Source organism: Venturia canescens, chromosome 11, assembly GCF_019457755.1.
Source record: "Venturia canescens isolate UGA chromosome 11, ASM1945775v1, whole genome shotgun sequence".
In the NCBI taxonomy this organism is placed as follows: Eukaryota; Metazoa; Arthropoda; class Insecta; order Hymenoptera; family Ichneumonidae; genus Venturia; species Venturia canescens.
In genome coordinates, this window is record NC_057431.1 from 12,870,712 (window position 1) to 12,891,877 (window position 21,166).

The 21,166-nt window shown below is 37.8% G+C and overlaps 1 protein-coding gene across 1 annotated transcript in view; it reads left to right on the forward strand.

Moving 5' to 3' along the window:
• LOC122418498 (transcription factor SOX-2-like) overlaps nt 1–18,148 on the forward strand; it is a 117,266-nt gene extending 99,118 nt beyond the window's left edge. Inside the window, exon 3 of the mRNA XM_043432740.1 lies at nt 16,922–18,148. Coding sequence (XP_043288675.1) covers nt 16,922–17,045 — 124 coding nt within the window. The 3' untranslated portion in view covers nt 17,046–18,148. The remainder of the gene's footprint in view (nt 1–16,921) is intronic.
• Nucleotides 18,149–21,166: the final 3,018 nt, after the last annotated feature.

Below are 21,166 nucleotides of genomic sequence, written 5' to 3' on the forward strand. Positions count from 1 at the left end.
GTACAGTCATTTTTTTTACCCAAAAGTGATGACCTGTAACCTTTCAAAAGTTAGGCCAGTTTACAGTTTGGCAATGTTGCATACACTTTAAAGAAAAGTTGGGGAAAAAAAGACGAAAAACTGGTGAAAGCTCAGTCGAAAACACGAACAGTGACGATCCTAGCCTCAAAAAACTGCACGGGAAACAGATTATTATTCATATAATCTCAGCAAATCTCCAAATAAATCTGAAAAAAATTGACATTATTCAGCAAGCCTTGCTCATGTTGCCCAAAAAATTTCATATTTTTAGCATCATTTTTAACGGAGATATCACTGAATATGTCTTGACTTCCATAAGATTACATGTTATTTGGCCCAAATTGTTATTGATTTTTCTCAGCAACGACGCTCCTAAACTGTCTGAAAATTCAACTGATTTTTTTTTACACTTCACTTTATAAGATGCAATCGGTTTAACAGCGGTGACATCATTTTCATTTTAATGTCTCAACTTCCTTAATATGAGCAGACATCAAAATTTCGTTATTCCTGATCCCTTGAAAAAAGATGTCATGATTATGAAAAAGAAATGTATATAAACAACTTTTACGAATTTACTCGAGAGAAGGTTTCGTTTCTTCGAAATTTTCCGAAACCATCTAATTTAACGGGAGCCATCAAACTCCTCTAATTAGTCAATAGCTTACTACCTCATCTTCTATGCTCGCCCTTTAAGCTCTCACATTAAAATCTAAGTGACAAGTAGGATATTGTCTTGTTACTGAAAGTAATATGAGTGAACTTTACGAGTGATGAGGACGACGGATGAAATTCAGTATATAGTAAATTCACAAGCAACGTTAAAACTAGTGGATAAACACACACAAGTATAAAAAGACTTAACGAAAATGTGAAGAAATCATAACTGCACGACCATTGAATAGCAGTGAATAGGAAGTCAGGAACGATGGAAAGTTCAATCAGGCCGTTAACTGCGGTGAGCTAAAAAAGTGAAAGATAAATATATAAGAACATATTATATGTAGCATCATAATGAATCACCGTGTGGATATGAAATTTAAGAGAAAAATAAGGAAGCTAGGGAGTTTGGTGACACCTTAAAGCAAAAGGTTCCCCTTAAAGAGTGATAAACCCTCGCGGAATTCCGCAATCGATTGAAAAATCGCGATGAAACTTTCTCGAGTGCTTCCATTTTTGTTTTCGGCGTAAAAGTTGGTGGGGGTCGCCAGAAGGAGAGTTTGAAAGAAGATAAAGGGGGAGTGGAAGTGTGCGCGGGGGATGAAGTGCATAAGGGAGGATCTTTCTGCACCCTCTTCTCTCTCAATTCGCCTCGTCACCTTGGAGACGCTTTCGTTCGCTTTTCCGAGAATTCTGCCGGTCCGGCGTCCGTTCTCGCGATACATGTATAGTGCTCCGGAAGGTCCCAACGGGTGGGAGCTGAGGAACCCTCTGGCAACCCTCAAAAGCCTCCAACAACCCCTCCGGTAGAACTTGCGAGAAAGAGAGGGTTGCTCTCGCCTGATTGGCGGCTGTGGACTATCGACCAACCCCACCCGCGAAGGCAACCCCCTTTGTTTTAACCACCCTCAGCCTCTCTTTCTCTCCCTCCCTCGCTCTTTCCTTATGATGCTTTGAGGATACCGCGTGGATCATTTGCTACGCCAAAATGTAGTTGCCAACTTTTCGTTCCTCAATGAAATTCCAATATTTTCAAAAGCCATAACCTCAAAATAACCTACCGAAAAATACTAACTATCCTTTCACTATGTAATTTTAGAGTATTAAAGTTTCTTTCCAGAATTATGTGGCTGGAAACTGAAACGATTCATTTTTCAAACTAGCTCGTGAAGCTCAATCAGAGCGACAAGCTCACTTCTTTTCAAGCAGAAGTTTTAAAAAATACCACTTAATTTTACAAGATCGAGTAAACGAATCTATTTGTTTATGTCGGATTGCGTTGTCGGAAGAATAGTCCACGAATTGCCAATGAAAATAAGTTCAAGTTATCGGTTTTCTTCTCAATTTATTTACGATGGAAATAATTTTCTACCATATATTTCAACGTCGTATCGAACCGTAACGTAATTTCTTATGAAATCCTGACTGCAGAATTCATCAAGTGATAGAAGCGATAGGAAAGGAATTACATATATTTTCTTTACAGCTTCTACATGGAAACGTCAGAGACACTTATTTTTTATTAAAAGGGTTGGTTCGACGCCCAGGGCTCGTTATTGCGAGAAGCCCCGCAGGGGCCAAGGGGTTGCGATATACATTCTTTTCGATTTCTTCCCTCTCCCTCCCATTACTTTACTTCCTCCGGTTTTCCCGGCTCTTACTTTTCCTCTTCAAAACTCTATTTCTTTGGCGCTTACTTTCTACCGTAATTTGACCATTTTTACAATTAATCGAGGGTGCTTTATCGTACGAAATGCCGACAGAAAAAAATGTTCTCTTGTTTCCCTCGCGTCGTATAAACTCTCGTCCTTTTTGAGTGAATTAAAAATAAATTGTGGTAACCAAAGGAGGAGAAGCAAAATATTTTGGCCGCGCGCGTTGAAAAAGTCCAATTTCTGAAAAACTGAAGGAAACCGACGTCAATTACAAGTTACACTTTCCAGTCATATTCAAATAACTTTGACGATAAAACTTATTATACCTTTGGTTCCAAAATCGTTCCTTACTCTGTGAATCTCCAGGAAAGGTTAAAAAAGTGTTGAATATATGTTACGTGCGTTTTTTTGTTGCATTTAAGTAGTTTTTTTTAAAGAGTTGATGAGGCAGAAAAAAATGGAAAAGAAGCTAAAGAAGCGGAGGGAAAAGTAACGGGAGGGTGGGGGAAGGGTGGCAGAGGGTATAGACACGCTGGAAGCGTGAGCCAGGAAGAAGAGGGTGCAGCGGAGGGTTTTTAATGAGGATGAGGCAGATAAACTCGACGAACGAGAGCAGACTTTCTACACGTACAAATACACGTACACACGCATACACGCACACATACAATGTGTGTGTATTTCTTCAGCATCTCAAAAACTCCTTCGTTCCTGCGACTCACCCTATTTTTTATCTCCCACCCCCGTGAGCTCGTTGCTTGAGCGCGAGATACCGAAATACACGAGAGAAAGTAATTTCTTTTCCCGAGCAATTTTTATTCACCATTTTTCTTTTATTTTCTCTTATATTTTTCTTCCTCATCATTCCCTTTTTTTCATCTCAACCCTCGTCTACACGACGGGACGTTTTGACCATCCGTGTGCTTCGCGAATAAGTTACCTCCTTTCAATCGTATTTTCCTATCATTTATATATACTTATATTTTTACTTTCTTTCCAGAGACTCCTTCAATGCTTCCTACTTAATTATCCCTCTGTAGCAGTTTTTTCGCGTCATCTGGCAAGAAAGTTTTCTCCAAGATTTCCCGTTCAGGTGCGATCGCTCTAGTAAAACGAGTTATCGGTGTAATGTCCGTATGAAAAGTTACTTCAAAATCCTACGCGGTTGTTTTTCTCGGATGCGAACTCTAATCAGCTCTTTCATCATTATTTCGATTTCTCGGTTGTCGTCGAAAAATCATAACAGGTACTCAAGCATTCCGTACCCATTGGATTATTGTAACTCATAAAAATTTATGCGTCCCCCCTCATTTTTAACGGTCCATTATTGGCGTATATACGCTCAGTATAAGAAGAAAAAATGAATTGTGCAAGATTTTTCAATATTTTCGTTGCTTTTGTAGATATTATCCAATTTTGTATATAACCCTTTTGTAGAATTTGAAAAAATGACTTTTTACACTGAGGAGAAAAGAGTTTAATATAATTAGCCAAAGGCTTCGTAGAATACGGCGAAAGAAATATTTCATTCGTTCAAAAATTGTTTAATCGGTCAAATTTTGTTCCATTAAACGGAGATACTCATTGAATTGATCAAATGAAATTTGTTCAACATTATTAAATACCACATTCGGTGTATTTCACGTCAGTCAGTATTTTTGTATTCCTGCTTCGGCGGAGCGCTATGAAAATTTGGCTAATTTTTATTTTGAATCTTGAAAATAAACGTACGAATATATAGGATTCGCACGATTTCGAAGAAACATATTTTCCGTTAGGTTCGAACGGCGCGCGAACTTCAATACCATTTAGATAAGATACATGCTAAAGTATTAATGTTTGCTGTGCTCGTAAGCGTCCACCTGTTAAACATAGTGACGCACGACTTGCTCGTAGGCGTATTGCGATTTATACAGTTCCTCGTGTATCGATATACGTGCGTGTATAATAGGAAGGAGAATGAGGCGACAGAGGAAAATCTAGTAGCTCGTGAAAGGGCGTCGAACATCACGTCGGAGTTGCGAGATATCATGTACCGTATGTATTGATGGTACAGAGGCAGGAGATAATGGCAGAAGTCTCGTTACGCTTAGCATAATTAGCGATCGATGATATGATTAACAAGCTTATTACAGGGACTCTCTCTCTCTCTCTCTCTCTCTCTCTCTCGCTTCCCAATTCTCTTTAATTAATAGTTTGATGAATATCCTTACGAAGTGATAGATAATTTTCCTGTAGTAGATTTCGCAGGCACTAGAGAACAATGCAGCGTTTGACACCCTTCATAACTACTTAATAACTTCGATTAATCCAACGTTATTGTAGCTGTTAGATTCTGTTAGAGTCAGTACGAATTTTCCAGAAATCGTGTTATGGAGATCTATCTTCGTCGTGATCTGCGGCGACTTAAAATTTAATTTTATCGAAACGAAAAAACTTTTTGATTTTTATTCCGGAGGTCCAATCGAGTGTCTGTTTTGAGGGAAGTTCGTTCGCCACAGTGATTCGAATTTAGGAAAACTTCGAATATCAAACTCTCCGCACTATTCCGAGGCCCCTTAATTATTGCGGTTGATAATCAAAAGCCGCTGCCACGATTCGTGATTATGAAAATATATTTGATTGATGATTTATCTGGTAATAATATTTTTTTCATAGATATTCAATATTCAATATTTCTCTTTGGAATGTCAGATTATTTTTTTTTTGATACCCGTAATTGCACGATTATATAGTCGTTCAGGTAATAATGCTATGTCGAACGAGACATCAACAAATCTGTGCCTTTATACTCCCTCGCATTCCCTACCCATCCCCGGTGCGTTCGACTTTTGCTATTCATACTTGCGTCGAAATATTGAAAGCTCGGATTACAAAGCGCCCAAAGTACACTACGCGGAAGCCAATTACTTTGCTATTGGATACGTCAACTCACTTTTACGAGGTTATTATTCCAGAATTTCCGATATTCTGTCATATTTAATTATTTCGATTGAACCTATCCTCGAGATTTATTATTTCATTACCTCAGCTCTCCAATAATGTTGGACGAAACGAGATACTCTGAACAGTGCCGAAATCAATCGCATCTTTATTCTCTTCTCGTAACTCTTATTTCAAGTATCCCGATCAAAATACTCTAATTCTTTCACTCACTGAATTATCAATTGAATTAAGTTCGTCATCTTGAAATCATCATTTTCGTTAATCCACAAGAATCTTCCACAAATTTTCATCTATTCAAAACTGATCGATGTTTCAACGCATCCTTTTTGCGTTTCCGAAATGGCCCAAAGATCCTGTATGAGGGCTTTTTGTAGAAATTAATTAGGCGAGATTCGTATGATCGCTGACACGATGATGAGATTCCATTAGCAAGCTTTCTAATGTCGAATTCTTACAGATGAAAGCACAGCTTAAGAGAAAGGGATTTTTCTTATTGAAATTTGTATAGTTTTCAAACGTCAAAGATACCTCTGTGCGTTTCGGGTCAAGTTGTTTCGAAGTAGCTCACTAAAAAAAAAAAAAGATTTTGATATTTCAGTAAATACATTGTATATATAATATATATATATATATATTTCAATAAAACGGCCTGCTCCACTTCTTTTTTTAGATGAAACTTCACCGAGAACTTATATTCTGCTGTAAAAGTCGAACTAGGCAAATTTTTGACTTCGATTCTATGAATATTTATCCGAAATTACGATAAATAAGAAAACGTTCCTGAATTACTGACATATATATTTTTTTTTCACCGCTATAGTTTCATAAAAAAACAGGAATTGAAAAAAGTAAAAAGCTCTTTGTTTTTATTGACGGAGAGCAGAATCACGGAACGAACAACGAACAAATGGAAATGAAAATTTATCGTTCCAAAATCTTGGTTACGTATCTGTATAAAGAAAATGAATAAAAATCAATGATAACGGGCCTTATTACGTCTGATGTACGAAGCCCCTCCCATTTTTCCCAACAGACGAGCAAAAGAGGCATTTTTTTGACCTAGTCTGGTGGTGATGTATGGGACGAGACACTTCTTTTTGGCAATAAACAATCGTAAAGCTGAGAAGAGGAGACGTTTCCCTCTCCGTCTGACAGTAACGTTCACCCCTACGGAGAAGAGAAAAGAAACCGGGAGCAGTTAGCAGGGGCATTAGGGTGAACAATTTTGGGCATAAAAAGCGTCATGAATCACTGGGAACCACGGAGAAGACCCTCTTCTTCACTAGTACGGGTTTCACCTCTTATATTGTATACATGTATATGCGCATTATCTTGCCATCGCGAAGAGAAAAGATTTCGTCTCTCTTATAAGATTCACCTTTTACACAACCACTTAGATCTTTATTTTTCTCTCCCATAATCTCCCTCTCGCGATCTCTCCGACGCGTGACCAACTTGTATCTCATTTTGTCCTTGTTCGTCCCCTAATTTTCGTAATTCACCCCAAAAATTCGATTAATCTTTGCTTGACTTTTTCTTCCATCGTCCAGCATAAGTGAAAAAACTTTAGTCAAAATAATGATATACTTGAAGTTTTAAAAAGGTGCTAATTCACCAACTTCTGTGCAATTAAATTTTATCTACGATATACGAATGCTCTAATCTCCTCATTCATTCTTCAAACCAAAAATGAGTTGGCATGGAAACTAGCTTTTCTTCTCGATGAATCGTTAAATTCGTTATTTTTAGATGCAACCAACTTTGCTCATGAATATATGCAAGGTCATAGAAATCACTAATTTTTAGTTTTTTTTTTCTGTCAGAAATATTGTATAATTCAAGTTCAGCGATGTTTAATGGGAATGAAATACTGGGAGAACTCAGCTGAACTGGAGCAACTACTACCATTTATTCAAAATATTAATTGAATATTTATTATTTTCACAATTTTTAACTCATGCGACAACAGACCATTAATACGCAAGGAAAAATCTTTTGGCTTTTGTATACGTTGGATTTTCTTCATTTTAGTACCGTTAAAAATTCATTTTTTATTCATCATCACAGCTTTTTTCGAGCCTGAATTTTCACTGCAAGTTTTCCGACCTTGTTCCAGAGGAATATGGATCCTCTACAAAAATTTTATTGACCGAAGTTAGCTTTTTTTGCAAGTAATTGTTGCCTTACCCTTTTTTTATATAAAAATACATACTTGAATTATCATCGTGAGTGCTGTTACGATTATGGACAGCGAACATGACGGTTTTGTAAAAAAACTCACTTTATAATGTTGATAAAAGGTAAAATTTGTCAGACAGAGTTTCGGTTATTCGCAAAACAAATGTCATACGATGTAGGAGAATTTATGAAATACGCGTACAAAACTGCACTTGAATTAAGAGATTTTCTTTGTAAAATTCATTTGCTTTCAGTGGTTTCCAAGGTTCGGTGGTACGCCTTATAGTGCGGTCATACCAGTTGAAAGAAAAAACAAGCTAAAAATATTGGAAAATGTAAAACAATTCTCAAAAAACTCACAGAATTCTTTTACCGAATAAATTAGTTCCATCGATTTCATAAGATTTTTTATTTAACTTATTGACTCTGTGTGTTCTTGCTGGTCTTATTTGTTTCATTTATACCATTTTTACAGTGTGGTAAATGGCTATGAAGAATTCATTTAGCATTTGAAAATAAGGTTTTATATTCACTTTCTTCCAACGAATTTTTATTTCGTCTTCTACATAGTCACTCAATGAATGCTTTTAAAACTATTTTTCCAGTTCGCTACTTTGTTTGGGCCAAAGGTTCTTTTTGATTTCTGACGTTGCTCGAATCACGTTCAACAACAATTTTTTTCGTAAAGTTTTTGCAATCGGCTGCGGTTTTTTCATGTTCACTTTTCGCCAAGCAGCGAGCCTTCTGATATTTTTCAATAGCATTCACCTTGCACGAGGATTTGTTTTTATCAATAAACCGAAGAATTTCAAGGAGATAATTGAAAAAAAAAAATGTTGCCCTCGAGTAGTGTAATCTATTTATTATTTTCTCGATAACAAAATTTATGATCGGTTAAAGCCAAAACAAACCAACTTTTATCCCTAGTAGATAACTATACACAACAAATTTTCAAATTGAGCATAAAGTCGTTCGCACAGTGTAATTTGGAGCTGAGGCCTTCGTGTTACTGTGTGTACCAAATAATTGATTATTCCACGTTTTTGTTCCTGTTTTTTAAAATTCGTGAAGAAAAGGCAAACAAACTAATCGAAGCGTGTTCACATTTTTCATAATTCAGTCAGTAAAAGAGGTTAATTCGTAATAATTAATTTCGTCACTCGATTCAAATTACGGAGAAAAAAAATAATAATCCACTCCTCGATTGAGCAGTTCCCTGGCGAGAGTCCCATGTGTGATCATCGTGAAAATCCCTGAGAGACTTTTTTAGCCGCGCAGAGTATTAGGGGCACTGTTTGTCAAAAAGGGATGGGCGGAGGGAGCAAGATCTGATGGAGGATTCTATCATTCGCTCGAATTACCCCCAACCCCCGACAAAAAGCCCCCGAAATATACCCTGCCCTAGACTGGTAGGTTCGTCGTATACGAACGCGAAAATAGAAAACCACGTACACACATATAAATTGCTGGTACAAAAAGGGACGAAGAGCGAAAAGTCCTCTTGGCCTGATGGAGTGGGGACGTTGGGACGAGAGCTTTCATTACTCTAAGAGCCGATTGCATTTTTTACGTCTCGACAGAACGTCAATTGCATATATACGTCATCGAAGTCTCATATATATGTAGGCGTATAGTCATGTATAAATATATATGTGATTCTTTAACGTCCCTATTACCGATCCAAGAACCCCAGCTCGTTCCTTTCTTTCTCTCTCCCTTTCTCTCGCTCGCTATCTTCTGGTTTCAATCTCTGCTCTATATATGAGGCCATTCACGTGAAAGTCTTATTCCTGAAACCGTAGTCCTTCGTGATTGATATATCAATTTTTAATTAACTATTCCATGGAAAAAAAACTTGATATTATTTTGTTACTGTAGAACATAGTTTAAAATTTTCTACCATCTTCGTATATGAAACTGAAAACCTGGAAAATTTTCGGTAATGTGAAGAAAATTTCATATATAATATATCACAGCAAACAAACCCAAACAACTTTCTAAGAAATTCATCCCGAATATTCGAAGTATTTGCAGGGATCATCCATTGAGTCAACGCGATTATTGGAGTCATTGGGGTATTGGAAAACAAAATAGAGTAGATTAATTTCTTAATTCACGAAAATTTTACAGTTACCATTTTTTTCAACAACAAACTCAAGTTCTGCCTATTTTTCTCTGACCTGCTCTGTTATGTTTGTAGTATATATACAGTGGAAAATCGTTTGAATCCTTATAAAACAAGTGAGTACGTCTAATTCATCAAGACCGTTTTCTTTCTTCTCTTTTTTTTTGTTTTTGGTCTTCAAATAATGAAAAAATGTCAATTCTTCGAATTCCCATGTCTCATCTCTCTTCTGCACCCGATTTTCCCCTCTGGCTACTACTTTCATTGCTACATTGTGGAAGTTGTTCGGTTACGATAGAATATATATCTGGCCACATCTAATCACAGGCTGGTTTGCGGATTCCCCGCGCAATCAGATCTTCTACCGATACCAGACTGCATCTGGAAGAAGAGAAAAAAGTTAGAGAATGAGATAGGCCAGAGCCTCTCGAGGGCTTAATATTGGGTTAAGCCACAGATCGTAGGAAGAAAGAAAAAGGTCCTGCTCGTGTAGCCGCGATCCAGATTCCGCCCCCACTATTCTTCTCCGCCATCTTCTTCGTCCCTTTTTTCGCCGCCATTTTATTTCGATTCGTTCGATAAACCGTGTTCGTCATAAAAGAGAAAAAGTGAAGCCCTCTTAATTTCTCAAGTTCTTACGGAACGTCGGTATACAGGAAGAAACATAAACTTGAATGGGGGATGAGATATTTTGGACGGGACGTTCAATGAGCTACGAGAAGCTCACGACTATTCAGATACCAATTTCTCCTTTGATGTTCCAATCAACATCTGGAGTCCTTAAAATTTCGAGAAAAGCTTCTTACACCAATTATTCCAGTGAATTATCATTTCTGGCATTGATAACCAATTATTTTAATTGATTCTTCAATTTTTTTCATTTTTACCAATTCAAAATTATTTTTTTTTAATTCGTTATTATTATTATATATAGCGTATATTTTTTATAAGCCAACGCGATCTGTGTTTTGCTTCGTAACTGTTTGCTGGACTTAATCGAGAAAAGTTTCACGACATCCAATTATTATTTTTGTAAGGGCTTGAAAGTTTTTTCCACCATTAATAAAAAACGTGTTCATCAAAGGTAATCCAGAGACTAACATTTTATTACATAGAGGTTGATTAGCCCGTGAATCTCTGCTAGTGGAAAAATTCTGTGTGATACGATTGAACGTGAGTATAAAACACCGAATCTGCAGCAAGAAAGATCGAACTCCTTGATACGTTATACACTGTAGAAAAAACAATCCAAACGAATATAATAAATATTAGCGTTCGATCGTTTGTTCGTGTGTATGAAACGCGGGCAGGCTTAAGAGGAATTTCGATTTCGAAAATTCCAAGTGAGGTTAAACGACTGATCCATACTCTTAAGGAGGATCGAGTAGAAGAACAATGTGCGAATGTTTTCATGGAAACGAGTTTTTATATACATATATATATTTATCACATTCCTCAAGTGGTTTTTTGTCATGAGCAAAATCATTATTTTTCAAGTCTTTAACACGATAATTGTTTTATTTCGAGTAAAATATTTATTTTTGTGAAATCGGCACGAGTCACGTTTAGAAAACGGTTGAAAGAGAAGACTGTAGAGAAATATTCATGAACAATAGATGTTGTGAGAGTTTCAGGACACTAGAAAGGTGGCGAAAACTTTGAGCTTTTCCGCGTTTTATCTCGTTTCATCGCTCGTTTCCATTTTACCATGGAAAAAGCACTTTCTCCAAGGCTTGTTTGGTCTCTCTCCTTGCGGCACACAGGGATGACGAGGCGAACAGATACATGCGCACAGAAAATTAAAGGGATGACCTAGCGGTGCCTTTGAGGTTGGCGGATTGTCGAGAATAGTAGGGGGCTTTTTCAGGCCTCACGAAACAAACTCTCGCCGTTACAACGAGAAGGGCGTATGCGAGGGAGTTTTAGGAGTGAAATCTGGGCCCGTTTCGTAACTCGTTTCTTATTCGTACAAGCAGATTTAGACAGGGAGGAAAATTTACGAGAGCAACGCGTGAATTACACATAAGCTATATTGTTTTACATCAACGCCATTTTTAGGGCTTTGCCGTTCAAAAGTGACAATTTGACATACAACATATTTTCATTGAGTGCAAGAAACCTTCCCCGTCGTCAATAGCGGAATGAAACCTTTGAATTACGTTTCACGATTGAATAAACCTTTGAAGGAGGGGTGAGTTACAGACGAAGGGATGGATTAAGGGTTGCTGATTTTTTCCCCTAAAAGCGGTAAATTATTGGGAAACAAAACGTCTTCCGCAAAAAGGAAAAGATATTCTCGCGACAATCTTTTCTCCTCGAAAACTCGAAAGAATCGTGCAACCATTTTTACCTTTCTCTCACTTCAAGGGATGAAACAGAAGATCGATTTGTGGGAGTTGCGCGTGCGTTTCTCGAAAATCCCGATAATCCTCAACGAGACACAGATTGAGTTCACTCTCAACCTCCGTCCTCTCTCCCAAACCCTCTTTACCTCTTGATATCGCGGAGGAAACCGAGACTCTCGCGCGGAAAAGAGAAGAAAATTGGAATTCTGCGCTCGTTCCTGAGAAGACGAGACAGAAAGGAGGAAGAGAAAGGATAAAGGATGGAGAAAGTCCCCGGGATCTAAAATGGCTAGTCCAGCCTCCGAATACACTGAGATGGGAAAAGTCCCGGAGAAAATTGCTGAAAGGAGCCTGCAGGTGTTAACGTAATCCGGATCTTCGAGGATATCACATCGTCCTTGGACATTGCGGAATCCAAAAATTCTTATCCCAGAACTTTTTCCAACGAATATAACTGTATAGACGATTTTTATTACAATTTATTGTTTTTATCTACTTTCATTATAATTTTATAACGAACTTTTTTCCACTCATAACGGAGTGAATCGAGAATTTTCTTCTTTAATACAGAGCACATTTTTTCTGTCATCTACACAGCCGAAAACTTAATTTTTTCACCACTGAAAAACGCTACGGTTAGAATATATCTTCATAATGAATATATCTCGAAGATTAAGCTCGAGAGAGCTTAAAAAAAAAGTCAATCACACTTGTTACACAAATTCTGTATGATATACAAATGGAAAATCTCATGGCTTCGTTCATGTTCCCTTCAGAATTTGTAAGAACAATAAGTTGAATCTTCAACGTTTTGTGCAGGTCATCGAGTTCATTCTATTCCATCATGGTTTTATTCCGCGAGCGTGTTCTCCAATCGAAGTGTAGAATAGCGATTGATATGCTTTCAAAATATTTAATCGTAAAAATCAGAAGAAGCATTCTTTCAGCATTCCATTGCTGAAGCTTGAAAAAAGATTGAATTTTTGCGACGATCTACTGTAACATGACCGCACGAGGAACTTCAAAAGGCAATAACTCCCATTCGGAAGGGTGAAATGTGTCGACTTTGGTCAATTCATGTACTAATCCTTCTCCCCCGCCATCACCCCCGGGGGTTATCTCAAACATCTCTTTTTATTGACAAAATGAGAGAGAAGGGGCGAAATAAATTTCCCATATGTACTGCAGCTTACGTCTACGTATGCACACATTTTCAAATACAACAAGCATGTATATGCAAATATGCGTGTATATAAAATATATACATGGGCATCATATATATATATATACGTATACATATGAGTTTCTGTATATTTCGAAAGGATATATACACGCGTGGTATCGCTCAGCAGGATCGGGGTAAGCCGGTAGCAGCTCGTTCTCTGTTCGTACACGATTTTCTTCTCCTTTTATTCCGGTCTTTCTTTCTCTCTCGTTCAGTCTTCCTGAATAGGTGAACCTCTCTACGTGGGTTGTTTGGTATGAAGAACACACGAGCGCATATCCAGTCAGACCGGACCGAAAGATCGGAGGGGGAAGAGGAAGGGAGGGGAAGAAACGTTGGAAGACGAAGAATCTTGGTGGTAGGGCTCACCCGATCCGCACAATTAATATCGAGCCTCGTATCTCCGATCTCTCATTATTAGCCAAGAGGGCGATGCAGCTCCTCTCGGAGCCACTGGCATCTCACTTTTATGCAGCCACGTATCGGGGTACATAACGCGCACACATGCCCCAACCAATTTTCACCAACAATAAAGGCCTAACTGAAGCGCTTCTGGAAAGACACTACCGCCATTTTGTTCCGCAAAGCCGCCATCTTGTGTTGCGTCCACGCGGAGCTTTGCGCGTATGGGAAAGAAAGATATGCGAAAGATCGGCGCGTCTCCCGATGTTCCGGCTGCAAACGCTCGCTACCGTACACCCCGGGACACCAGCCTGAGCTATGCATCACCCTAACGAGCACAGGATCGCGTGCCGATCTGTATTAAGGATTTATAATCCGAGATACACGCGTGTACGCTTGGCCACACCGCTAACCACCCGCAGCCATGTTAAGTTTTCCGTCGATCCTGTGAATGACTTTCAGCAGTGAGGGAACCGGAAGTTCTCAGGGTGAAAATCATTGATTATCCCCCACGTATCATTGCAATGTCGTCATGTTTGATCATCATTAAGGGGGTCAAAAAATCGATCGTTTTTGAGAATTTTTTTAGTATGCAAAGAAATAACTAGTTTCAAGAATTTTTCGAGAGTACAAAAATTTTTTTTTATAATGTACTACATGGTTTATGCGCAAAGTCTCATTGTCGAAGTCTCTCAGCTGCGTACAAGATTGCAAAAAACTCTACGTCCGATTGAAGCGTATTAAGAACTTTTGTATTTAAAATACAATTTTCTTCTATAAGTAAACCTAAAAGATTATTTAAAATGTCTGTTTAAACAACTTTTACAGCACGTGAAGTGTGAATTGCTGTTTTTTCAAAAGCATTTTTTTCAAACTTGCTAAAAATATAGGATTTCGTAATTTTTTCGGATTTTTGTAGGTAAGCATGAAAGGATGAAAATGGGAAAAAAATTCGGAATTTTGGTTTCAGACAATAATTACGTTCTTCATATTGCACACAGGTGAGAAACATTGGCAATGAGATTTTGCGCATAAACAATGTACATATTAGTATTTTGCACTTTTAAAAAATGTTTTTACACTCTTGAAGTATCCTTGAAACTATAAATCAAAAAGTTCGCTATGATGAATTATTTCCATCCATACTGAAAAAATTCCCGAACATAATCGAAAATTATGGAACTGCAAATATATTTGGAGGAACCAAAAGAAAAAGACTGGTTTTTACAACAGTATTCGAATCAGTTCGGTGCTCAATGGTAAAAGGTACCAAAAGAGAATCGTAAAGACAATTACTTTGTAGTTCCTTGAACTAATGGGTGAAATACAAAATATAATTAATAAAACAATATTTGTTGTGTTGCGGTATCTTAAAAGGAGTACTCATTAATATACCTATTTCTATAAAATAGTTCGATACCATCTGCTGCAACCTCAAGACACTTTTTTGTCAGTCACTTATATCGACGTATTCATTGGACTCAAAAATCTAAAATTATTAACAAGAGCTCTTTATTAGTATTTGAAATAAAAACTATTTTAAGCAGTTATGAAATTTTGCATATGGTGGAATTATGGAGTATGTAAAAAATGAGGAAGCCAAAAAATATTTAGTTTTTAGGGATAATAAAGTTTTTTTCCTTAATTGACTTTAACTCGGTAGAACAAATGTTTTGCGTAGCTAAACTTGAATTTGGTTATTTTTCGAGATGAATCTACGAATAAAATGATTTTGTGGGGACCAAATGAGGGCCGAGGGTGGAAAAGACACGCGGCGTGGCGTGGGTACGATTTCACTACGCTGTAGGTACGAAGCTCATCGGTCTCCAGCGACGTCCAACCTTAACACGAGATACACTGGAGGTGGGAGGCTGAGGAATGGGCCGCGAAAGATGCTGGGAAGGTATAACGGGGTGGACGTTTAACATATGAGCGGCTACCAGTGTTATTAATGCGTGCGTCTCTCTCTCTCTCTCTCCCCTCCCCCTCCCCTCGTTCTCTTATTCTCTCTTTCTCACTGAGAAACTTCTCGATTCCTCTGCACACGTACTATATACTGGAGAAACGGGGAAGGGAAACAGGCACCGCATGGGCCACCCGCGGATATGCTCGCGCCGCGAGGCGCTCCGTAACACGAACCAAAAGTCAGCCATTTTGTAGTTTTCTTTTCAGTGTCGACGGATCAGAAAATTCCTATAAAAAATCGGTTGATTTTGTCTCTGTCAATATTTATTTAAATCTCCTGCTGGCATTGTGGAGGGAAATCAAATAAATTATTGAAAGTGCATGGGACTTGGATACAAATTCCCTTTTCGTGAATTCACCATGCGGTCGAAGAGTCCGCATGGGAGTTATGCCTTCCTGCTTCGTATAGACGCAGTTAATTAATATGTGCATGTTCAGGTACAGAAATGCCACACGTGGCGTGTCCGTTCCATCCACCAAAACAAATGGCCTCTTGTGAAAGGGTTCCGGATCCGAAGCGGAAAACCCTTCGAGTTCCTCTTTCGTTTTCTTCTTTTTGACGAGAGATCTTTGCCGACGTTGAAATCTCGAGGAAGTAGCTTCGGGAGGATTTCCCGTGGTGCGAGACTTTATGAATATAATTGACGCTTACGCGTGATCAAAGTATAAATAATATTCGCCAAAGCGTGCTGTTGAATTCAAAACTTTATAAAAAAGAAAAAAAAACGGAAGTGCGTCTTTGGCTCAAAAAGAGTCAAAATTCGAAAAAGTTAGGTTCCGTTTCAACGTTCCGTATCTATATTCAATACCCGAAGAACTAGAAATTGGACTTCAGTTTTATCAAATCTCAAAAGCCGTTTTCGGCGTATTATTTTTCACCCAATAATTACACGCCAGGCCCGCAGTAACTTAGGTTTCCATATTTTATATCTAGTAAAGGTTTTTTCAAACTCTTTTGTTAGATTTTTAAATCAAATGATGACCAAGTCGCGAGTGTGGATCAAAAGTCGAAAGCCTCGTAAAGATGACAGTGCACTGACCGAGTGAAAAACTATTGAAACAATTTTACATTGACGAATTGCGTCATCAAGCCTCCAAAAAACACTCAGCATAGAGGTATACACGGATAAATATTCATATGATAATTCCATCAAAAAGGGAAACATTAAAAAATAATTTACTCTTTTTTAGTACATTTTTGTCATTGATCGTTGGATATTTCGAGTAACACATTTCATTCCGACAACTTGAAAATTGTAATAGTCATGATCCAGTGACGGGCGTGAGAACAAAGTTGGATGGACGTACAATAATGAACAAAGTAGAAGAAAGAATATTAATCGAAAAGTTAAAAAAAACTCTTGGAAGATAAAATTAAAGAAAGTTTTTTTGGTTGTTCCAGGTATTATTACGGGGACGGAAGTGCGGAGCGCCACGTTCCCCAGGATTATTCTCCAAGATCTGCGATGTCACGAGTGCATCCGGAAGGCCCATTTTCCACGAGTGATTCCGAGGAACGAGCATGAATTTCGGAACGATCGATTCATCGGATCAGTAATTCATTGGTCGTCGAGGGAATCTCGGAAAATGTGCACCGCCGATCAAACGGCCGGCGAGAGACGTGGACGGACGTGTGACTTGAGGCCGGGGGGCGCCACCGGCGACGGGCCCAATTCAACTTTATTTTTTTCCGTCATGTTGTATAACCAGAAAAAGCGCCCAGCAGACCACCTCGTTAATTATTCTGGGAGGGAAACGTACGCTCCTGGAATACGCGTTGCGTGCGTGCATGCGCTCGGGATGCATTTAGTATGCATTTATATATACTATATGTATAGTAGATCCGATGCCCCGATCGTAGAGAAGATAAGCCCGGGCCCACAGCGTGAAACTCATTCAAGAACACCCACGCGTGGACACCCGGAGACCAACGAACGTTTCTCCCTCTCCTTGGCCACCGGTTCATCCTTTCCTTCGCGAGATTTCATTTTATCCTCACCGAATTTCCATATTTTTGTCACGAACGATATTCCAAAGTTTCGTTCTCCCCAAAAACGTGATAGTTAAATAATTAACGCTCCATGAGCTTTGTGCTGAACGAAATGCTTATTATTCTATTAAGTATATATAAAACATTTTTGGAAAAGTGACAAAATCCCGAAAAAACCTCGATAAAATGTAAATATTGCGTAAAGTGCCACCATTTAGAGCGTCGCGTGGTGAACGCGTGGGGTAACTATACGAGGTATACTCGAATGGGGCCGAGTTTTTGACCAAGCGTGCACAGCAGTCACGTGTAAATTGAAATGAAAAAAAAGAGAAAGAAGAAAACGTTTCATTACGAAAATTACGTAGATGAAAATTTTTAAGGGGTTATGTCTACGTGGATCGTCCTCAAGTATTACTGTCATATATATTATTGCCACAGCATATATTTGGAGACAGATCATTGAAAGTTAAATAAAGAAATAAAAAAAAAACGTCATTCTGCTGATCTTTTGAGTGGGCATAACTTTTTAAATCCTTCGTAACGATATTATATTAGTTGCTAAGTACATGTATAGTTATGGAAACAAGAATATTGACGACTGTATTAACGGATAAATAAAGGAAAGAGCCTTTTTTAACATTCCTCGTTTGCTTCTAGTTGTCTCTGAAGAATTTAGCAATGGGAAAATTTGCAACGTTTATAATGATCGATATTGAGGTAAGTGTTCATCAAGAATGGCCCTGCGGCAAAACAGGCTAACGAATCAGCGAAAGACCAAAGAATCTTCCACACACTGTATATGCATGTATATTACGAACGCTTACAATGCGAAGCGGTATCAGCTGACGTGTCTTTTCTCCCGTCTCGTCGGCATTGAACAAGGCACACCGTTGTATCATCGAGTATAGAAAGGTGTCGGTCGTCGGTGGTTATAATGGTACTCTGCTCCGTCAAGACCCCCACGACTCGCTCTCACCGAGTGCCTGAAAATTGCGCGTGTTTCAAGTCTTTATTCGCACCTTGCACGGTTATTTATCATCTTTTTTTCCTCACTTTATTAATTCTGGCTCAATTTTTTCTTAAATACCATAATTAAGTTAAAATAAAAATAGAAATACACGAAAACATGCATGTTCATTATTGTTTCTTGTCCAAACATCGAATTATGTTACGTTTTATTAGAGTTCTGCATCGCACAACGTACACAGATTTATGACTGAAAGAATATAGAATGGAATGCATAATAATTGTAGCTTTTTGTCGAGATATTTATTAACGCTGCATTGATTTGCCTAATAGCATTGATACGGTGAAATCAAATAGACATAACAGCAATGATTCAAGTGAATGTAAATATGAATAAACGTAACGAACCTGCTTTATATTAAACTGCATATCAGAGTTATTCTGCGAATGACGTTTCATCGAAAAATGAATCCTTACAACATTTTCTTACATATCCGTACATATCCTTGGGTAAGACGATCGAGCAGAGTCAAAAAGGAGGAAAATTGTCTGAAGATGAGATCGAAGATAGACGAGCTCACGATGACCAAAGACATTATGGAGATTGCTTTATCAAAGATGCGAGATACGGTGCCAACAGTCACAACGGGACAACTTGGTCGGTTGGGTCTTTGATCATCTGGAAATATCATTCTCCAAGTCTCTCCGTTGCACAATCTTTCCTCCTCATTTTCGTTTCGTTCTCCAATAAATTCACATTTGTCCACGTGCTCGACAGAATATAATTTAGTAACAGGATAAGGAAAAAGCATGGCTGGCCAGTACTGCAGAATCTACTTGGAGCTATTTTTAGACTCAGCAGACACTCCTGAAGTGCCGGAAGAAATTCTCTGTGTTGTGGCACATGCTTCGAATCTTGGCTATTTTATCATATGTACCTATATCGATACGTGCAACCAATACTCAGATCGAACGGTAAAGATATACAGCAACAAAGTAAATGATTGTATCGCTAACGACGAATAATTAACGAACAATCGCGGCTTGTCAGAACGACGTCGTGAGAAATAAAGCCTGTCGATGTTTTGCTTGAGGCTTTTTTCCTTCATTGCTTCCTATCATTATTATTATTATAATCTCGAAACAAATCACTTTATCAATCATCTTAATTTCGAGGGTAAAATAAAAAATCTGCTTACTCCAGATAATACGTGTTTTAAGTCGATATACTTTTTTTTACATCGTGAACTTCAATATTGTTAGGATTTTAATGATCCTTTCATTGTATAAGTATTCGGCTATAGTTTAGCAAGTTTACGTCTTTTATTTTGTCATCATGCTGCATTTCAAATATTTCAAAGAAATTTGCTTTGAATATTTCTTTCCTTTTACCGCTTCAAAGTTCTTTTTCACACTAAACCGTTCCTTGTCACTGTACATACGTAAATTTACTCGAAGTTTGAGCGATGTAGAAGTGATGACAAGTAGGTAGATTGTCATTTTCAATTCAATTTGAAACTCGTGAAAATAATGTGATGGTTGACATTAATCAATATTCTACAAATTTTTCAACAATTATTTGTATTCCGCATTCATAAATGTAAAATTTCATTTACCGTGGGACAAGTCCAATTATAATAACAAAAATTAGGATAATTCCTAGCAAGGACCGTTTTCATAAGAAAATGGTAAAAATTTTTTTTCCACGGAGTCAAAAAAAGTGGCAAAACTGAAAAATATTCATTCCAATGAGATGTTATATTCCAAGAGAATCGACCGGGTAAACTAACAATAATAATATTCTACAGAAATAGTCGACTTTCTATGTTTTAACCGAAATCATAGGATTTCTATAGACGAATACGGTTTGAGGAGTCATGAAGGATGTTTAATCATTATATAAGATTCGTTAATTAAAAGACATTCTATATTGCAACTACATCATTTTGTTCAATATTCTTCGTTATTCATATAACATGCAGAAGCTTAAGGATAATGTTGTTTATGGTATTTTTGAGGAAGTATTTTTTTTACACCAATAATCGTGTAGAATGGATTACGAAAAATAGTTGGAGCGTTGCTCAGAGGCTTGAAAATGAAAAAGAAATCCTCTCTCGCTAGACAGAGACGAGCCGCCACGAAATCGGTACGCTGAATCTCTCGGCTTTCCTTCTCTCTCCCTCTCTTTCTTTCTCTCTGTCTTGCTTCATCTGACAGGCCGAACGTCATTACACGATGACTCGACCGATCGCACTTTGCTACGGCGGTGCTGCTCACACTCAGAAAGCACCGATAAATATTAAACCGAGCGACGTAGAAAAAGATGAAAATAAAATAGATAGAAGAAAAAGAAGGAGGATGAAGGAGGAGGAAGGAAAGATCAGGAATGAAGAATTTCGAGGTAGATATACCGTCTGTTTGATCCAATAAAAAAAAGTCATTTAATCGATAATTATAATTCGTGTGACAGAGAAAATGAAAGAAAACACGTTGAACATTAAATTCTTTTTCAAGGTTCTTGAAAATATTAAACTAAAAAAAGTCGACAGGTGTGATTTGTTTGTCATGGAAAAAAATATATTGAGAATTCTATCAATAAGAGAAATTTTTTTAATCCATTTATAACAGCTATTCAATTATTGTGTCAAATTAACCTTTTTCGATGTTTGAACTTGCAAATAAGAAACAAAT